Source organism: Taudactylus pleione, unplaced genomic scaffold (assembly GCF_031769625.1).
Source record: "Taudactylus pleione unplaced genomic scaffold, aTauple2 ptg001661l, whole genome shotgun sequence".
NCBI lineage: Eukaryota > Metazoa > Chordata > Amphibia > Anura > Myobatrachidae > Taudactylus > Taudactylus pleione.
This window is the reverse complement of record NW_028286058.1, coordinates 3122583-3144086: the sequence shown is the minus strand read 5'-3', so window position 1 is coordinate 3144086 and position 21504 is coordinate 3122583. Positions and strand designations below refer to the sequence as shown.

Below are 21504 nucleotides of genomic sequence, written 5' to 3'. Positions count from 1 at the left end.
CGGACATTCAACCAGTTAGATGCAGCTCTAGGTTTCAATGCCTTAGGGAATTGGTCACAGCTGTACTATTTATAAGAGGGCTATTCCTAATTGTTTTCCATTGTATTTCTAGTATAAGATGGCTAGCCAGTATTGGTCCTAGACATATACAATTAAACAAGTTGTGTACAATATTACATATGTGTTTGCTTCTAATACATTTGCATTTTAGTACTTTTTTGTTATTTATATATATAGATTCCCTGCATCAGATCTTGAATGTTTTGGATTGTATATTAAAGCCTCTCCCTCGTGATCGGGCACTATTTCACACTGGAGACCGGGGGTATGAGGTGTGAGTAGTATAAGAGCATTAGGAGCACTGAAGGCAGGGGCACTGTGTACTGAAGGCACAAAAAACACCATAGGAGTGGGATTCAGCACTATGATACTTAAAAAGCTCACCAGGGCACTTTTTTATATAGAACATTGTTTTTTATAAAACAATAAAAAACTATTATAACATCATCATTATTATTAGGGTGCCATCCGGCTAATATTAGGGGTGCTGTGAGGTGGTTTGTTGTGTGTTCAGGTACAGTTAATATATACCATCATTATGAAGGTGCCACCCAGCTTATACAAGGGGAGCTATGAGGCAGTTTGTTGAGTGCTCAGGGCCTTCAGGTACTGTTAAATTTTTTTAATAATATAAAACTTATGTTTTCAAAACAAAATAAAGTCATTATTAGGGTGCCATCTGAATTACACTGGGGCGCTGTAAGGCACTGCCTTGTGAGTTCACAAAAACTAAGATGATAAAGCTTGTGTGCTAAAAAATATAACATCATTTGGGTGACACCATTACTAAGGGCGCTGTCAGACACGGTGTTGTGTGTTCAAGTACTGTTATAAAAAATTAAAATGATAAAACTTGGGATGCCTCCCTTATACAAGGAGCGCTATAAGCTGATATGGATCAGTTGATAGAGGAGCAGGAGCGGCAACCCATTACTAGTGATGCAGCTGCTGCCAGCAGTCATGGTAGTACTTCAACATAAACTAAAGGGGGTCCAGGGAAATATGTTTAAGAAAGGAAACCTGAAATCTAAACAATATTTCACAATGTTAAAGAAACCCACCTCTAATATGAAAGGGAAAATTTACTGCCAAAAAACATAAAATTGCCAACATCGACACATTTTTCCTGTAACTCAAACTGATACACTAAGCATCAATAGAATGGTGGAGGATTATTTTAATTACAGTGTACAAATTAACATGTCACATTGTCCCTTTGAATACTGGGATGAAACTAAATGCAATTTGGAGCCCCTTGTACAAACTGGCTTTGCTTTACTTAAGCTGCCCACTCTCCAGTATGTACTCAGAAACAGTGTTTAGCACAGCTAGGAGCCTTGTGAGCGATCAACGTACTGTAGGAGGCAGCCAATTACTGTACATCAAAGTACATAGACTGTATGGGTGGATTCTAGTGGGAATGAGCCAATATTGTGTGATGATGATGTTAATACTGATGAGGGTGAGGAGGATGTTAAAGACATCTTACCATGTATGTAGAGATGATTAACAATGCTGTTAGCCGCCTTAAGCCCATTGGTAGTGTGGGGGCCCAAACAAACCAAGCACTTCAGCCACAAAAGTGTCTGTCTCTGTCACTGAAGTGTTTGGTTTGTTAAACTGTGCATGTTCATTTTAATATACAATATAAGAGTGGATGGGTGGGCCCAAGGACAATTCCATCATGGACCGCTTTTATTTTCATTATGGGATGTATTTTGGGGGGGCATTGGTGATGGTCTATTTTGCATAGACAAATATTTATATTGGTTATTGCTCTAACACATAACTAATTTGCAACACATTGTTAACCAGAAATGTGGCTCCTCACAAAACAATAATTATGGAGCATATTTAGTATGATTTAGTAATATGAACAAGGTACAAGGCTAAGTCTCAATATGCACATTTTTAATTAATCAACTGATCATTTTGTTTACCCAGCTTTCACTACATTCTCCACCTCTATTTCCCTGTACTACCATGGGTCTTTGAGCTAGTTCTCCTCATACTCAGACTCTCTGGTACACCTCAGAAATGTACTACAGGGGTTGTTAGCCAATTAGGAAGGAGGGGCGTAGTATGGCCAGCTTCTCTTGCAACCCTTGTCAGGAATCCAGAACAATATTACATTCTTTTATTGCCTTTTCGCTTCTCAGTTGCTGCAAAAACAGATCTCACAAGGCCACATCTCAAATTAAGTTTTCTTAATTAATCAACAAATAAATACTTTACCTACTTTCCACTACATACTCCATCTCCATTTCGCTGTACTGCCCTCTGGACTCTGATCTAGTTCTTGATCAATGAAAACATTCTTTCTATGGGGTCGTATAGTTTATTAAACTGCCATCCTGTCTGCCACTGCTGTGCCACAATGTTTCATAGATGTGCTATATTCTTTTAAACTACCGTGTGTTTTTGCCACTGCTCTGTTGCTTATTTTAGCGAGCCAGCCTTTGGCCAATATGGGTGAAAACAATATTGTGAGGTGGTCAAAATTGACTGGAAACTAATGTTATTGAGGTTACTAATAACGTATGAACAAAATAGGCCCAAATTACATGATTTTAGCTGTTTTTATATTTTTTTTTTCTAAAAATCCACATCCAAAACCAATACACACCCATATAATTATACTTACCTCTCTGGCGATTTGTGCATGCACAGTATAGAAGTCTACTGTGTTGCCACAGAGAATGCCCTCGCTATATCTGTTCAAAGCAGAAAATGGTAGCACTTTTTACTGCACTGGTACCTACGTACATCATCGTCTGGTGAGCTGAATGTCCCGCTCAAGCTCCACTCCATCCAGATACTGACTATTTGTAACTGTGAATAAGACTGTACAAACATACAACTATTCAATAAACCATACTGCTGGTTAAGTACTGTATATTATATATTACAGACATTTTTTGGCACCTTAAAAATTTAAGAAAATAATTAATAATAATTGATCTGTTCTGTTAATAACACCACAGAAGAAAGAGTGGAGTGAAAAAAAAATGTTATGATTACATTTTTTTACAGTATCAATCTTTTTTAAAATGAATTTGAAGGTTGCTAAAATAATATTTATTTTCTGGTAGAAAGGATAGACATGGACACAACAATTTATATATCTACCATATTAATATATATATATATATATATATATATATATATATATAAATAACCAAACAAGAGGCGGCACTCAAGACTTGCAAATAGTGAACCCTGTGTTAGGGTGTTTATTGGGTGGTCGATATTTTGAGGAACATATCCCCTTCATCAGGACAGCAATCTGAGGAAGGGGATACGTTCCTCAAAACGACAACAACCCAATAAACACCCTAATACAGAGGCCCTCATTCAGACACGCTCGAAAGCGCTAAGCGCTCGCAAGCTGGTCGACGGTGGGGCACTGCGCACGCTCCGCGCGTGCCGCGCGCATGCGCAAGCCCTGTATCGAGTGAGAAATTCACTGGCTCCGGGGCTCGCTACAAACGGGGTGGCTATCGATGTTGATCTACAGCTCGCCCCATTTTGTGGGCGGGGAGGGGGGGTGGCTGGACAAATGGAGGTGTTCCTGAAGGAACGCCTGCCGTTTGTGGGCGGCCCTACTGACATCACTCGTGATGTCAGTAGTGAGCTTCCGGCTCTATTAGAGCAGGAAGCTCACTGGGGCTTGCGGCAGACGAGACCCTACCACAAGGGTCTCGTCGCAAGCCCGATGGTCACGATGGTCGCTACCATCGCGACCGTCACCTGGCCGCTCGCAAGAGCTGTGGGTGGTCACCCACAGCTTAGCAAGCGGCCAGGAGACCGGCTAAAAAAAAAAAAGTGGCTGCCCGCATTCAGAGCGAGCGCTCGCTTTTTGCGAGCGGCTCTGAACGAGGTCCAGAGTTCACTATTTGCAAGCCTCATGTTTGGTTGGAGTGCATTTGGGGGTGCATACCCCCGAGGAGGGCACTGGAGCAAGGTGTATTTTTGTTTCTGGTACTGGAGTGCCGGGGCTGAAATTCTGATATATATATATATATATATATATACAAATCTGTGACCCGGCACTCAAGACCCACCTCGGGGTAACTGGCTCTGGTGCCTTCCCAGGAGTACAGCACCCCCAACAGATATACAACCTACAACAGGAGGCACTCGGAGACTTGGGAATCAATAAAAAAGAAATAAAAAAGAAGAATAAAGCACAGTCTTTTTTACTGATTCCAAAGTCTCCGAGTGCCGCCTGTTGTAAGTTGTATATATACATATATATATATATATATATATTTATATACAAGCTTTTTCAATTATTAAATCCTTAATTTAAGCATCTGCCAGTTCCATGCACGAATGCACCTCTTCTTATTATCTCCACTCTATCTCTCTCCACGGCTTAGTACATCTACCCCTAGTCAAATCAATTTATTTGCAGTTCAGATTAACACATCCTTGAAAGATGGACCATGAGCTGATTAAACCAACTGTTTACTTAGGCCAGAGAAGGTTACATACCAGAGACTGGGATAGCGTTGAACTGTTTAGCAATATATATATTTATTAAAGTGTTTAAAAGATTTCAGTGTATGGGAAACAGTGGTCCCACCGAACATGACTATTATTTCCTCCCTGGCTAAATGCGGATTGCAGACTGTGGACCTGAATGAGTGTAGCCCGTACATCTTTGGCACAAAAGGAAAATGCGCATATTTGACTGCAAAAATGTGCATTTATGTATCTTAGGCAGGCATGTGCAACAAAAAGCTTATCTTTATATTTTTATTACCCCAAATCGGATTCGTAAGTAGCCTAGGCTAACGACGCAGGACAGTGATAATGAGGGCACTTTTGCTGCTGCCCCGTTCTTCCTCTCACCATCCCTTCCCTAAAACCCCACTCCTCCCCCTGAAAAAGTACCTGACTATGGGTCAGATCCAGAGATGGACGCAATGGCTATTTTTACGGAGATTGAGCAATTGTTTGAGAAGCCTGGGGAGGAGAAGTGGGTGGAGTTGGGAGGCGGGGCCAGCTGAGTCGCGTAATAAAGTCCCACCCCCGCGGGAATTCACCATGAACGTGTGATATTTAAATAGGGGCGGGGCTAAATTACGTGATTATCTTAGAATTGCGTCATTAGGCCCCGCCCCCTTTACTTGAACTGTCACATACCCATGGGGAGACCTGCAGTATCATAAGGTGGGCCACGCCATCAGCGAAACCATATGTTTAGGGCACTTACACATGTAGGGTTGTGTGAGACTCAGGGGTCTATTTACTAAGCAGTGTTAGGAGACAGAGTGAGAAGTGATAAGAAAGTGATAAGGTTCCAGCCAATCAGCTCCCAACTGTCATCTCACAGGCTGTGTTTGAAAAATGACAGTTGGGAGCTGATTGGCTGTCACCTTATCACTTTCTTATCACTTCTCACTCTGTCTCCTAACACTGCTTAGTAAATAGACCCCTCATACACTCCCCACACAACAGCAGCGTGAGGCAGATGTTAGTGAATGAGGCATATTGGAGTTTCCTTTGAACAGAAATGTCACCTTCAGCCATGTAGGTGGCACTATAAGTCCAGCCCTCACATTCTTGATAAATTACTATGCAGCTATACACAGCAACTATCATTCCAATACTTGTAATAACAACACCTCCGTCATATTGCAAGATACACGCAGATTTGCAGTGGTATATGGACAAGCGCTGATAACAACCGTATTCCTGCTCTGTATTTATATGGGGCACTTACTGTATATTACTGCTGTCTAACTGCTGTCTACCAAGCTTATGTAAGGCGCGATGTAAATACCAGCAGATGTTATGGTGACAGCTTCTATGCCTGGGAGGAAATGTTACTCGGTCCCGTTGCCTGCTAAGTCTTAGCGCACCTGCCAAGGTGCTCAGTGTGTAGAACTGCTTTGGGTAGCGCCACTCAGAGGATTCAAATGAAATACAGTAGATGTCTCAGCGGTCAACTCAGGCCTAACGAAAATATGAATACATTGAAACGTTGACCACTGAGACTTCTACTCAGGGGCGTTTCTAGAGAGGAGGGGGCCCGTGTGCAGTCTCCGACACGAGCCCACTCCTCTCTGTCCAGCGGCCGGCAGCGCACTGAGCTGTGCACGGCCAGCGCCAGAGTTATAGACTCTGGGCACTAGAGGGCGCCCAGAGTTTATAGAGTATGCGCAGGTCACAGGGAAAATGGCCGCGGTGGCTATTTTCCAGTCCTTTTTACAGCGCTGGACCCCCACGCCAACGTGGGACTCCGTAAAGGTAAGTAATACTATGGGTGCAGGGTGTGCGGTGCGGGGCCCCCCATTATACATACGCCCCTGGTTCTACTCTATTTCATTTAAATCCTCTGAGTGCTGCTACGTAATCCAGTTTCTTTATATATAGAGAGAGAGAGAGAGAGAGAGAGAGAGAGAGTGTCTGTGTGTAGCTCTGACGTGAATAGTATTAAGCAAATAAAGTATCAAAGAGGTAGAATGAACAAAGCATTATTTATGCCACGCATAGGGTCAATCAGAGAGGATTAGAGCTGGCGAAGTCCTTTCACGTCTCTGTCATAGCAATATTGAGCCACTAGTTGCAAAAGCGAGATACGGCAAAGATCCGTCTGACTCAGAACTGGCCAGAGATACACATACTGTAAATTCGTTTTAGTGTATGTGCTGTGTGCTACAACTTACCATTTGAGTGTGAAAAACGTGTTGGGTACGACCAGGTCTATTTTCCGGGAAAAATTGGTTCAGGAAGTGTGGGTGGAGCTACTGGGGGGGTGGGGGCTATAGAAAAACTATATATATATATATATACAGGTTGAGTCTCCCATATCCAAAATGCTTGGGAGCAGGGGTATTTAGGATAATTTGCATATCATAATGAGATATCTTGGGAATGGGACCCCAATATACACACAGAATGCATTTATGTGTTATATACACCTTATACACACAGCCTGCAGATACTTTTATTCAATAATTTTGTGGTTCAAACAAAGGCCCTGATTCAGAGCCGGACGCTCTGACCAGAGCGCTCGCTCTGAATCAGGGCCCTCCACCATTAATATGGAGAGTCCTCCTGGAAGCTCGTATAGCTGTGGGTCACCACCCACAGCATATACGAGCGTGCAAAAAGATGGTCGCGATGGTCTTGACCATCGCGACCATCGGAATTGCGAGGGAAACCCTGCGGTCGGGTTTCCCAGCCGCAAGGCCAGGAGTGATTTTGGCTCTATCAGAGCCAAAATCACTCCCACTGACATCACTAGTGATGTCAGTGGGGCCGGCTTCAGACGGCCGCTCGCGAGTGGGTCTGAAAGACCCCCAAAGTTTGTGTACAGAAATGAAATTAATTTATGTTTCATATACACCTTATACACACAGCCTGCAGGTAATTTTATACAATATTTTTAATAATTTGTGCCTTAGACAAAGTTTGTGTACATTGAACCATCAAAAATCAAAGGTTTCATTTTCTCAGTAAAGCTCAAAAAATTCCGTATTTCGGAATATGCCGTATTTCGGAATATTTGGATATGGGAGACTCAGCCTGTATATATATACATATACTGTATACATATATATATATATATATATATATATATATATATAAAAAAACTGGTATCCAATTAGCCACTTTAAATTACCGTGGCTAATTACCTCGGTCGGGGCTATCCAGTTAGCCCTGACGCTAATTACCTCGGTCGGGGCTATCCAGTTAGCCCTGATGCTAATTACCTCGGTCGGGGCTATCCAGTTAGCCCTGATGCTAATTACCTCGGTCGGGGCTATCCAGTTAGCCCTGATGCTAATTACCTCGGTCGGGGCTATCCAGTTAGCCCTGATGCTAATTACCACGGTCGGGGCTATCCAGTTAGCCCTGATGCTAATTACCTCGGTCGGGGCTATCCAGTTAGCCCTGATGCTAATTACCTCGGTCGGGGCTATCCAGTTAGCCCTGATGCTAATTACCTCGGTCGGGGCTATCCAGTTAGCCCTGATGCTAATTACCACGGTCGGGGCTATCCAGTTAGCCCTGATGCTAATTACCTCGGTCGGGGCTATCCAGTTAGCCCTGATGCTAATTACCTCGGGCGGGGCTATCCAGTTAGCCCTGATGCTAATTACCTCGGTCGGGGCTATCCAGTTAGCCCTGATGCAAATTACCACGGTCGGGGCTATCCAGTTAGCCCTGATGCTAATTACCTCGGTCGGGGCTATCCAGTTAGCCCTGATGCTAATTACCTCGGTCGGGGCTATCCAGTTATCCCTGATGCTAATTACCTCGGTCGGGGCTATCCAGTTAGCCCTGATGCTAATTACCACGGTCGGGGCTATCCAGTTAGCCCTGATGCTAATTACCTCGGTCGGGGCTATCCAGTTATCCCTGATGCTAATTACCTCGGTCAGGGCTATCCAGTTATCCCTGATGCTAATTACCTCGGTCGGGGCTATCCAGTTATCCCTGATGCTAATTACCTCGGTCGGGGCTATCCAGTTAGCCCTGATGCTAATTACCTCGGTCGGGGCTATCCAGTTAGCCCTGATGCTAATTACCTCGGTCGGGGCTATCCAGTTAGCCCTGATGCTAATTACCTCGGTCGGGGCTATCCAGTTAGCCCCGATGCTGGCACTTATCAGGGATTTTGTTTCATCTGCCTTAGGCAGGCAAAACCAAACCCACGATAAGCGGCTGTTTTTCGTCCGATCACGGCAGTGAAAATACATAGGTCCGTGACTTTTCGCGGATCCTATGTGTTTTCATAAGAAATACAGAAAGCTTTTGGACATAAAAAATGGGGTTTAATTGGATAGCACGAAAAAACAGTCAGTGAAAAAGACCCAAAAATCTGTGAAAAAACCCCTGTTTGTTGCGTCCGAAATTTTTTTGTGGCTAATTGGATACCGGTCATAGTAATTAGAACTAAAGGCACTCAAAATGGACTTTAAAATAAAACGTTTCTCATGGAAAATATATTTTGGCCCAGGACATTACATCACAGTTAATAAGAGGTTCTGATTTCCTGCTGAAAAATAGCGCTGGGTAGGACGCAGAATCAGCCCTTATGGATTCAGCTACATGCAGCAGTTTAGAAACGCCTCCTCACGGAACAGCGCAGCAAGATCAGACCGCAAAGATTACTGCACCTTGGCCCCTCTGTGTAATCATCCCTTATACTGGAAAACCTCATTGGCGGGAAACTTTTAATTTCTACTGGTAATTCTGTCAGAATGTTATCATCTATACTTTATATACAGTAACTGTCATTGGCATTGCATGTAAAAGCCTAAATTGCCAGCGGAGCCGTATTTACATCTTTACAGCCTATAGATCCATAACCTTCGCTACCACAACCTCAGCCATTTTAACACAGAAGACTGAGGGCAGGAATCGGATGCATGACGCATTGCATTCGGGAAGCGATGCATCCCACCGGTCTTTGCATGCATCACGGCATTGGTAACGCCGGTATGCCTGACGTTCACCACAAAAGTCTGCTCTCTCGGCAAGAGTGGCCCTTTGCGAATTAAGTGTCTATGTCTATGACCCAGAAGTCCCTCTGGTGTACTATGCATGTGCAGAAGGACACGCACCACGCGGGGGAGGGGGGGTCTGCAGTGAGATCCATGAGATCCAATCGGATCATTCTTACATCACTCTGTGGAAAGAAGCCCATAGGCTTCAATCGGTAACACCATACCCACCGCAACCAAGCCCCGCATTGCATTCCGGTGTTTCCCAGCATTTCTCAGGTTGCTGCATCCTCCCCTGAGTAGGTTATTCTGTCCTAGACCACACAATTTTGCTATTACTATGCAAAACCGACCTCATACAAACCTATAAGGGTTCATCCTTCCCATTTACCAAGCTGACTTAATTAAACTACAGTAAGCACTGTGCTGATCAGGGCCGGCCAAAGGGTCGAACGCGATCTACCGCTAGCTCGCGGAGCTCCCACCGGTAGATCACGACCAACTTGCTGCAGTAACTGGGAACGTTGGTCTCTGAAGCCATCAGAGACTAAAGAAGCCTCTGATCGCTGCAGAGACCAGCGTTCCCAGAGACTCAGTGCACGGGTGACATCACCCGCGTCACCCGAGATGTGAGGAGCCTGCGTGCCTGCTGGATCTAGTTAGATCCAGTCAGCAGCAGGCACAGGCCACGTCTACGCCGGCGTGAAGCTGGAGTGCTGACCAGCATGAAGACAGGTAAGTACTGCACAGGGGAGGGGGCACTCAGCAAGAGGGGCATTACCATGCGCACCGCATAAGGGGCATTACTGGGGCACAGCAAAAGGGGCATTATTGGAGGCACAGCATGAGGGGCATTACCTGGGGCACCTTATATGGGGCACTGCATAAGGGGTACTTCTGGGGGCTCTATAGAAAGGGGCACTACTGGGGCACTGTATAAGGGGTTCTAAAACAGGGGGGCATTGTATAATGGGCTCTAATACAGGGGACATTGCATAATGGGGTCTAATACAGAGGGCATTGCATAATTGGCACAACTTCAGGGGGAACTTTGTAATGGGCACAACTGCAGGGGGCACTACTATATAGGGCATTGCATAAGGAACATTACTACAGTGGTCACTGTATAAGGGGCACTACTGTAGGACATTGTGTAAAAAGGGGCATTACTGTGTGTCATATCGTGAATATGGGACACTACTATGTGGTGTAATGTGAATAAGATTGTGCTGCTGTGTGGAGTAATTTGAATTGGGGATACTATGTGTGATTTCGGCAGGATAGACCCCTCGTACCTTGCTGCAAGGCCACACCCTCTGTTTTGAATACCACGCCCCCTTTTTTGAGCTTGGTAGATCATGAAATGTTTTTAGTTTTAAAAGTAGATCACCGAGTCCAAAAGTCTGGCCACTCCTGGCGCAGATCATTGCCGCCTCACTGACTATTCCTCCCCTGAGCATTATCTAATGTACCTAATGCTACACTGGGGCAAGGGCATCAATATAATCTCCATGGTTTGGGCAGGGAGAGGTGTTTTTCAACAAAAGTAAGTGCAGAGTAGGATTTACACACAGCTACATTTTAAATAACTAGCAATAGTCTGTAATGTTGCTAGTTGAAGGGTAATTTAAAGATCAATCCTTATTGATGCCCTTTCTTGAGGTAGGTGGTAGTTCTGCCATTTTTTATAAATTTTTCTGTCAGATATTTGTATTTCTGAGTAAGGCAGTGATGTGCTTGTTTTCTTTGAGTAGTCTCCCTGTGAGTGAGGTTATTGTTTACACTTGTGGAGTGATAATGCAGTGACTTTGGGATTAGGTTTTGGTCACAGTGGGAAATAGTTCAGGCATGTTCGCGTCATGCGGGGAGATGTGCGACCATTGGCAAATAATGCAATGTCATTTGATTTAGTGTGTCTAATCTTGTTAGTGGGCTTTTTTGTAATTTTAAGACACCATTTTATAAATCTATCTATTAAAAATGGTGTAGTATGTTGAGAAAAATACCATCAACATGATTGGACACAAGATCACATGACCATACAATATTTACCAATGACCGCAAACTGCAAGCCTGATCTACTTCCCATTGTTATCAAAACCCCATCACAAAGCCACAGCTTTGTATCACTCCACACGTATAAACAATAACATCTCTCACAGAGACACTGTTCACAGAAAAGCAGCACACCACTGCCTCACTGACAGAAATGCACATTTCAAAGTCAAACTTACTACATTATATAAAGGACCTGACATCAATCCTCACCAAAAAGGACTGATCAAATGATGATATATTTAAAGAACTTGAACAGTACTTACCTAAGAAGCCACTTCAGAATCCAGCAGAGCAAACATTGAGTATAAATGACAGCCTTGAACCACTCTTATAGTGACAGTAGTCATTATTGTTCAGAGGTTTAACAGCTTATTTTGGATGTTCAACTTTTTTTCACTTACACTGTTAAATATTTAACTGTCTATTCATTAAAAATAATTAAAAGTAAACAGCCTATTTTGAACTGTTTTCCTCCTATTCTGTACATCATGTCCACGTAGAACTATTTTTGTTGATATGTAGTTAAATGGTTTATCGCTAAATGCTGTCTCTTAACTGTTTGTGCAAGACTCATCAGTCTGAATAAACATCACATGCCTGAGTGAATGTTATTTGCTAAACTTAAAGGTCAGGCTGTCTAGACTGCAGGTGCAAGACTTGTTTAGCTGGCTTTATAAAAGGGTCTGCATGTGCCCAAGCCTGTCACTGTTACTGGAGCATCACAGTGCTGTACGGCTGTACAATACTTATCCCAATAGAGATTGATACCTTATCATATTGACTGCTGTTAATATTTTACCACTTGTATCCGGTCATCTTGGTTGGTTGTATATATAATAGATATATCACACAAGTATGGTATGTCTAATATATATATATATATATATACATATATAGTGGCAGGGTTTGCACAGAACTGAAAGGGATGTAAAGCTGGCCACACATCTAAAGATTATCTGTCCAACCATCCAACTAGTTCATTGGTTGGAATGAAAATCTGGTAAGGTATGAAAGCAAATGACAATCAGAAATTTGCTCCCAAACGCCGGAAAATAGACAAAAACTGTTGTTTGAACAAATTGTTTAGATCAAACATTTAACAAACTTGTCTGACCATTTTCACCTGTTTCTGGCATTTAGGAGCAAATTGCTGATCATCAATTACTCCCATATGTTACCAGATTTTCATTCCAACCAATCAACTAGTTAGCTGGTTGGACAGATAATTTTTAGATGTGTGGCCAGCTTAAGAATGCAGGTTGTCGGATCCAGGCCAGTTATTATGTGTGCAAGCCTGAGCAGCTGGCTTGATTGCAAGCACCTGTCAATGACTGGTAAAAGAGCTTCAGACTCAAAGAACAGGGTTCCTAACGATTGGCAAGGCAGCCAAGCAATAGGCTGGGGGTTTGGGCTATGCTAGGGACCATAGGTACTCTTTGCCAACTTTGCTAAAAATTGTAACCAGTTATGCTGTGACCTGTGTTGCTGTTTGAAGACGTTGTAAACTGCCTGTAATATCTGACCTGTGAAACCTGCATTGTCCTGTGCAACCTGCCTGTGGTGGAGAATAAAAGTGAGTTGGATTCTACTCTGTCTATGTTATTCTTGTCACAAATATATATATTATATATATTTATATATATATATATACAGTATATATATATACAGTATATATATATATATATATATATATACTTCGATGCAATACCATACAGGGCACACTGAAACTTCTAGTCCTACAACATCTGGATAGCAATAGGGTGCCACTCCATGATTAGAATGTGCTTACCTTTGCAGGAAAAAGTGTCCACAAGGACTAGCTTTGTGTGAGGATCCAGGCTGCTGACCAGATCTCCTACTTTGCCACCTGTCTGCATTCTCGCATATTCGTTGATCTCGGCCCTTGCGCCTTGCGGAATGTTGAAGTTGATGGACTCAATGGATGCGTTGTAGTAACGCATCATATCTAGCTGATACTTTAGCACAATATCTGTTGAGCTCTGTGTGAAGAGCCGGTTTCCGAAGGTTACTTGTACTTTTTCTGTTTGTGTTCTTAGTGTCTCCAGAAGCTTTTTATACTCAGTATTGAGCACTGAATCGTCTTGTGCGACGTCCCAGGACAAACCTTCCAGAATCTGTTGGCGGGTGGACGATTTTGCTCCGACGGCTAACATAGTAAGGGATGCAGAAATGCTGATTGGTGAAAACATTATATTTGGTGGGGCTCTCGCTGTTTTGGAAGAGACAAAATTATAGAGCGTAACCGCAAACTGCATATTCGCTTTGCATAGTTTTGAATCTTCCTTTCCGCAGTCTGGGTCATAAGAATGGCGTTGGTGCTTCTCTTTGCCATGGGTGGTCGCCAGGATCAGGGAGGAGACGAAGAGTAATAGAAGATTCATCTTTCCTCCGTTGTTCTAAGCCTGCGGGATATACAGAATGACACTTGTGACTTGGGAGGCCAAATTAACATTTTAGGCTGTCCAAGTTTCCCGTAAACACACCTGATAATTTAGCAATTATTCACTCTACAGGCTCCTGCCCGATATCCAATACCATCTCATCCATTATATTACTGGGACAAACAGGAGAAAATGGAGGATGCGCATAACCGAGTGTAAAGCTGTGAGTCTGGTGCAGCATCGTGGCGCAACGCACAGTGCCCAACCCACACTCAGCCCCCCCCCAGCAAAATAAATAGATAAAAGGAAATAAATAAAATGTAAAGATCAGCGGGAGCGCGCATCGCTGGTCGTTTCTGACAATATTGTGCACAATTTGTGCACGATTAATGGACAACTGAATGATAACGATGTCGTTATCATTCAGTCGTCCATTAATATCGACATGTGGATGTGCGCCTTAAGAATACATGGGTCAGAGTAACAACCCTACAAAACGCAAGTTTCTTTGGGGTCTATTTACTAAACCGTGGATGGAGATAAAGTGAACGGAGGTAAGGTACCAGCCAATCAGTTCCTAACTGTTACGTCACAGGCTGTGTTTGAAAAATGGCAGTTAGGAGCTGATTGGCTGGTACCTTATCTCCATTCACTTCATCTCCTACAAAGCTTAGTAAATAGACCCCTCAATTTCTAACTGACAAAACAATGTATTTGAGAGAAGTTTACTACAAATGCCAGGTTACAAGATCTATCAGCACTCAGCAAAAAATAGACCCAATTACTGCAGTCTCTGTTGTATACATTTTCAAATGCAAGTTCATCTCATCAACCACTTTCATTAAGCTAATAGGGTGCTCTACAGAGCTGCAATACAAAATAGGGGTTGCTCATATCAACTTAATGGGTTTTCACAGGTACTTGTAAATGGGAGGGGTTTACTCTGAACTACAGAAAAGAAAAAGTTTCCACCAGCACGCTGCAAAAATACCAGCAGAAAGTCTTGAATACTGCATGGTAATAGAAAGTCAGAAGTCTTTGTTCCATATATTTGCAAATATATGGTTAAGCGCTGGGCCGCGTCAAGGCTCCTCTATACCAACTCTGCCTCATTGTCAGGGAGACTCCCTGAAGAGTCTAGCAATCTGACTGATTACATCCCCCATTATGTAGCTGTTATATGAAAAAAATCTATACATCTATATATATAGAGAAACGGTACTCCGGCACTCGCTCACTCTGTGTACGGGGACAAACAGTCCTATCTTGCTCCGGTGCCCTCCTGGAGGACAACACCCCCAATGCAGAATATACTTCAAATCATAGGCGGCACTCGGAGGCTGATGACATGAAGCCCTCAAACGAGGGACTTTGGGCCTGATTCAGAGCCGTTCGCTATTTGCGGTCGTTCGTTCAAAAACAAGGGGTGGCTATTCAAATGATCCGTTCGCAAATTGCAGTCTGTTCCCACCTCTAAGTCTGAACGAGCGAGCAAAACATACGCTCGTTTTTTTGATAAAAACGCCCCCTGGCCGCACGCACCATACGTCATGTCCGCTATTTATTAGATTAATCGAGTACATCGTACAGCGTATGAACTGCTCGCTATTCTTGTGGTTGGTGTTTTCAACCGCTATTTTGCGAGCAGTTCTGAGTTAAAAAAACCAAGTGACGTGATCAATGACGCTGCTGTATTAATTATGCACTCCCTTAAAACGCCCGTTTTGACCTTTAAGCACGCCTGCGTTCGGATCTCCACTCCCCGTTTTCAAGCACCTTCCCCTGTTACCACCCACATACGCCTCATTCTGTCACTCAAAATAGCAGGCATTCGCTATATTGCGTACCAACGATTTTCGGCCGCACTGACTGGTTCGCGCATGCGTACTAAAAACCGTACGCATGCGCAGATGTGCGAACATCGCTCGGAACGAGCGTACTGCCGCTAGCGAGTGGCTCTGAATGAGGGCCTTTATTCAGTCAGTTTGTCGACGTTTCGGGGTCTTACACCCCTTCCTCAGGATAACAAGATAATGTATATATATATACTAGGGATGTGCAGGCTCGGATAGGTTCGAGTTTGCACGTGGAGTTCGGATTTTTCCCTCCAAAAAAACGGAACTCAGAACGAGGCAAAACGTCATCTTACATGGACGAACATCATCATTCCTGGTCTTTTGTCCAGGAATGATGATGTTCGTCCATGTAAGATGACGTTTTGCCTCGTTCTGAGTTCCGTTTTTTTGGAGGGAAAAATCCGAACTCCACGTGCAAACTCGAACCTATCCGAGCCTGCACATCCCTAATATATACATTTAAATATGATCATTAGTATCATTTCCCTGCATTGGGTATAAGGCACAATGATCCCTATGGCTACATACATTTTCTGAAATGTATTAGTGTGTTTTCATCAACAAATAGATCTTACTAACAGCTCTGGTTCTCATTTACATTTGGATGTAAGTCAGTATTATGACACGCCTCTCAGATGTAGCAGGACACGCCCACTTTACCGCTGCGCTCATTGGTGTTACTATCACAATCTCCCTGACATGCTTTTCAAAAATAGGCACGTATGCTATCTGGCGTCCCTAATGCTACATAATAATAGCACCCACTCTGGGCCATAATTGCATATAGCTGTGCCACATGATAACAGCACATGCATAAATATATTTAAGATGAGAGCCGACTCACCTAGGAGGTACCCCAGAAACCTCCAAATAGCACTACAGGAACCAGCACACCCTCCCAATACTGCAAAATAGTGGCTGCTCATATCAACTTAATGCATACATGCCTACCCTCCTGGAATTCGCGGGAGGCTCACTGACTTTTCGGGTATCCCCTCGCACCCCCGGAAGGGTAGGCATTTCTCCCGCAATTCTGCCCACTTCCTAGTGAAGTGGGCAGAATGGGGAGCATTTCCGTGGCGATCGCAGGTCTCCGTGTAGGGGGTGGGGCTTAATGATGGGAATCTTCATTAATCACATAATTTGGCCCCACCCCTATTAAAATTCGAGCCAATTGCGACAATTTACAGCGAAGGGCAGGGCTTAATGATGCAAATCATCAGACCTCACCCCCCGTCGCCACCCTCCTGCTTCTCTTACTCTGGCTTCTCCTGGGAAGAGAAAAAAAATGTAGGCAAGTATGGCTTAATGCAGGGGTCTTCAACCTTGGCCCTCCAGCTGCTGTGGAACTACACATCCCAGCATGCACTGCCATAGTTTTAGCGTGCTGTTATATCAAAAAGGTGGCAGTGCATGCTGGGATGTGTAGTTCCACAGCAGTTGGAGGGCCAAGGTTGAAGACCCCTGGTTTAATGGGTTTTCACAGGTACAGTACTTGTAAAGGGAGGGGTTTACTCTGAGCTACAGAAAAGAAAGGTTTCCCTCCAGCACACTGCAAAAAGACCAGCAGAAAGGCTTGAATACTATGTTAATAGAAATTCAGAGGTCTTTGTTTTATATATATATGCGTATATATAAATATTTTATTCTACAGAGTTGTTAACTAGACATTTTAGTGCCTTTGGCGAGAGGGAGCACCGAAAGCTTGTACAGTCGGCTGTCTGGTTTCAATGTTGGATAGAGAGAGGGCAAATATACTGTATTGGCGAATCCATTGTAGACATTTGCCACTGGCAAAGTCATTTGCAAATCAGTGATGGTTCAACTTCACATAAATTATGTTGAATATTTTACATGCACTGGAGAATGTGGCCAATCACTGCACGTTGTAAGTGAACAAGCCAATCAGCTAAAATTGTCACATGTCTTGGCCATATAAAAGGAGCTTACAGGGTTCCTGGACATTTATTTTGTCTGTGGATGCTGTATGGGAGCAGGAGGGGCGCAGACTGCCACAGGCTCTTTGTTACGTCGCTGTATAAACAGAAATACAACATTTTCTGTCTGGTATATCTTTTCCATTTTTTTCCCATACACATTCTGCACCATCACACTATTTACAGCTAAATGCCTGTACTCGCCATAAGCACATTAGCTAGCTAGGTGTAGAAATACACAGGGGTAGATGTACTAAGTCTTGGAGAGAGATAAAGTGGAGAGATAAAGGCCCATATTTATCAACGAGTGATATTTTTGTTATCACTCATTACTAGTCTTAAGGCTCATACACACGGGTCGATGTGCTGTATGAACGATATTGGTGAAAGTTTTCCCTTGAACTTTCTATAGTGCAGGACAAACAATATTAGGTGTACACACTGGACCTCATTCAGAGCCGCTCGCAAAATGCCTTGGGGTCGGGTCTCGTCTCCCGCAAGCCCCAGGTAGCTTCCTGCTCTAACTGAGCAGGAAGCTACCTACTGACATCACTGCTGATATCAGTAGGCCCACCTACAAACGGCAGGCGTTCCTTCAGGAACGCCTCCGTTTGTCCGGCCACCCCGCCTACAAAACAGGGCGAGCTGTCGATCAACATCGACAGCCGCCCCTTTTGTAGCGAGCTCCGGAGCGAGTGAATTTGTCATAGGCGTTTGCGAGCGGGTCTGAATGAGGTCCACTGACAGATATCTATGATAGATTTCTTTCAGTGAAGTCACCCTGCCACCTCTCTGAACAGGCAATTCTTGACGATGCATGCAGGGCCGTCTCTTCCATCGGGCTTGTTGGGCAGTTACTCAAGGGCCCGAAGCATCAAGGGGCCCGCCAGCCCCCCTGCAGCCGCGGCCAGTATTTATTTATTTTTTAAAGCACCACTGTGTTCCGATCTGCCAGCCCAACCCCCCCCCCCCAGCGGTTAGCAAGTACTCACCCACTGCTGTCTGCCGTTACTACACTGTCCTGTCTGCTATATCCACTTGCGCCAGTCAGACAGAGTCTCTCTGAGAGATGACTGCTGACTGGCTGGCTTGATGCGCGAGCCGCAGCAGCTCCGCCCAGGCCCTGCTGCTGCTGGCTCCTTCTAGTATGCCGCTGCTGCCCGCCGCCTGTCTGGTGCCGGACTGGTCATTCGAGGATCCGTCTGGTCCGTCGTCATCCCGGTCTCTCTCAGCCTCCTCAGGAGTCAGGACAGGAGACTCCTCTCCTCTGCCAGGCGAGCCACTGCGTCCCAACAGGGTGACCCGGCAGGTAAGAGCCTGGCCCTGTTTTCCCCTACAGGGTCTGACTGGGCAATGGGCATTGCGTCCTACATTAAGGTTTGGATTTGGGAATGGATGTTACATTCTCCACTCCCACTAAAAAAAAAGAAAAAGTGCAATAAATACCAGGCTAGAAAGAATAGATGGCACCAATACGGGCAGCCAGCAGGCTCCCATGTGTACTATATGGTGGCTGTGTCATATTTAACATTGATTTGTTTTACATTTAAACTGATTTTGTTGAAAGTACTACTAAATCTTAAGGTTTAATTTTACTGACCATTTACTGTACATTTTTTTCCCGTGAATGGGTGGGTAGGGGCCCCAGTGCATTGCTTTGCCCAGGGCCCACACTGCTGTTAAGACAGCCCTGCCTGCATGTATGAACGACAAAACACATCGTTAAGGACCCGCAGGAGCGCGCATCGTTGGTCGTTCACTGCATAAACACTGAACGATATGAACATATATATCGTTGAACTATATCGTTACCATCCATATCGTCCATAAAAATCGTCTAGTGTGTATGCAGCTTAAAATGGTGCTCCAACCAATCTGCTCTTAACTGTCACTTTACAGGCTGTGTTTGAAAAATGACAGCTAGGAGCTGATAGATTGGTACTTTATCTTTCTCCACTTTATACTGTACATCTACCCCACTTATGGGAATAGAGATGAGCACAGGGGCCCCGGAGAAATCTCTGATTTCTCCAATGCTAATGTTTTGGCAAATGGAGAAAAGATGAGAAGACTCTTTGGTGAAAACACAGGAGAAATGGCCTTAAACACTTGTGAGGTCATTTATGATGTGCAAAACTACAGAGAAATAGTACAAAATCCTTTTTGGCTATATCACAATTTTTTATTTGCTCTTGTCTATTTCTTTGCTGAAGAGCCAGAGTTTGTGGGGCAAGATGGTGACACCTAGAGGTGCAGAAGTTTGCCAATGGGAGGAGTGTCGTGGAGGGAAAGCTATTTGTAGACTAGACATGTGAGTTAGCCTAATTGTGCAGACCAGCGTAAAAATATTTTGCAATTTAGGGGTCTGTTTATAAAATAGCCCCGAAAACACTGCCGGGATGTACTAAAGGAAAAATGCGGTAAAAACCCAGTTTTCTGGGTTTTTACCGCATTTCCATATGTACTAAGCCCTGGCCACCCTTTTTTCGGTGTGGACAGTAATGCCAGAAAAACCTGGCGTTACCCTATAGAAGCCTATGGGCTTTTTACCGCACCCCGCTCCTGACGCTTCGCCGCCACCCCGCCATCGCTGGCCCCCACTCACCTGCACTCCATTGTCGCCGACCCGCGCTCCTCCTGGGTCATCCGCCTCCTCCTAATCTTCTTCCGGGTGCACGGTGGAGGAGGAGGAACCCGGGGCTTCCTGCACAGGTGACCAGTAGGATGCTCCCGGTGCTCGTAGGGGGCGGGGTACCACGGAGACGCCGTCACCCGGCGTCGGCTGCTTCGCAAAGGGCAGCTATTATCGCAAGAGCTGTCCTTTGCGATACTAATCGCATATGTTAGTACATATGCGATTAGTAAGGTTGCGGTGACTGGCGGAATGATCACCACAACCTTAGTACATCCTGGCCTTAGGGATATATTTACTAAAGTGAGAGTTTTTAGAAGTGGAGATGTTGCCCATAGCAACCAATCAGATTCTACTTAACATTTAACTAGTACCTTCCAGAAGATAAAAGCTCAAAACTGATTGGTTGCTATGGGCAATCTCTACTTCTAAAAACTCTCATTTTAGTAAATATACCCCTTAATCTCTACTCATTGAAATCATAGAGAGTATTTGTTGGGGGCTATTTAAAATAAATATTTGAACGGTGGGCAGCTCTCCAATGATACTGGCCAGCAGGTGTAGACATAGACTTACTACATTGCCGGCCATTTAGGGTCTCTACTGCTTATGTGTAACCTGGCAACAAACAATCTGTGCACATGAAAGCTCAGTCCCAGGCACAGAATCATTAAAAGTAAAAAAACAAAAAAGATAAAAAATTAAAAAATTAACAAAATATGTAATTCGTTTTTAATTTTTTAAATACAGTTAGAAACTATTATCCAAAAATTGCCTTTCTACCAAAATTAGCGATTCTCTCACATTATTAAGTAGACCCCTAGAGGGAAAATTTACTAAAGTGTGGGTTTTTTAGAAGTGGAGATGTTGCCCATAGCAACCAATCAGATTCTAGCTAGGCGTGTGCACCGGCCACTTTTCGTGTTTTGTGTTTTGGGTTTGGATCTGGATCTTTCTTCGTGTTTTGGATCTGGATTGGTTTTGCCAAAACCACCCTTCCGTGTTTTGGGTTCTGGGTTTTGTGTTTTGGATCTGTATTTTTTTGAAAAAAAGCATAAAAACAGCTAAAATCACAGAATTTGTGGGTTTTTCTGC

At 44.0% G+C, this 21504-nt stretch overlaps 1 protein-coding gene across 1 annotated transcript in view; it reads right to left on the bottom strand.

The window, feature by feature from the left end:
• The window catches only part of LOC148442019 (uncharacterized), an 87436-nt gene extending 73452 nt beyond the window's left edge, over positions 1-13984 (bottom strand). The window contains exon 1 of the mRNA XM_088464346.1: positions 13372-13984. Within this exon, the coding sequence (XP_088320472.1) occupies positions 13372-13984 (613 nt within the window). The remainder of the gene's footprint in view (positions 1-13371) is intronic.
• Between the last annotated feature and the right edge of the window lie 7520 nt (positions 13985-21504).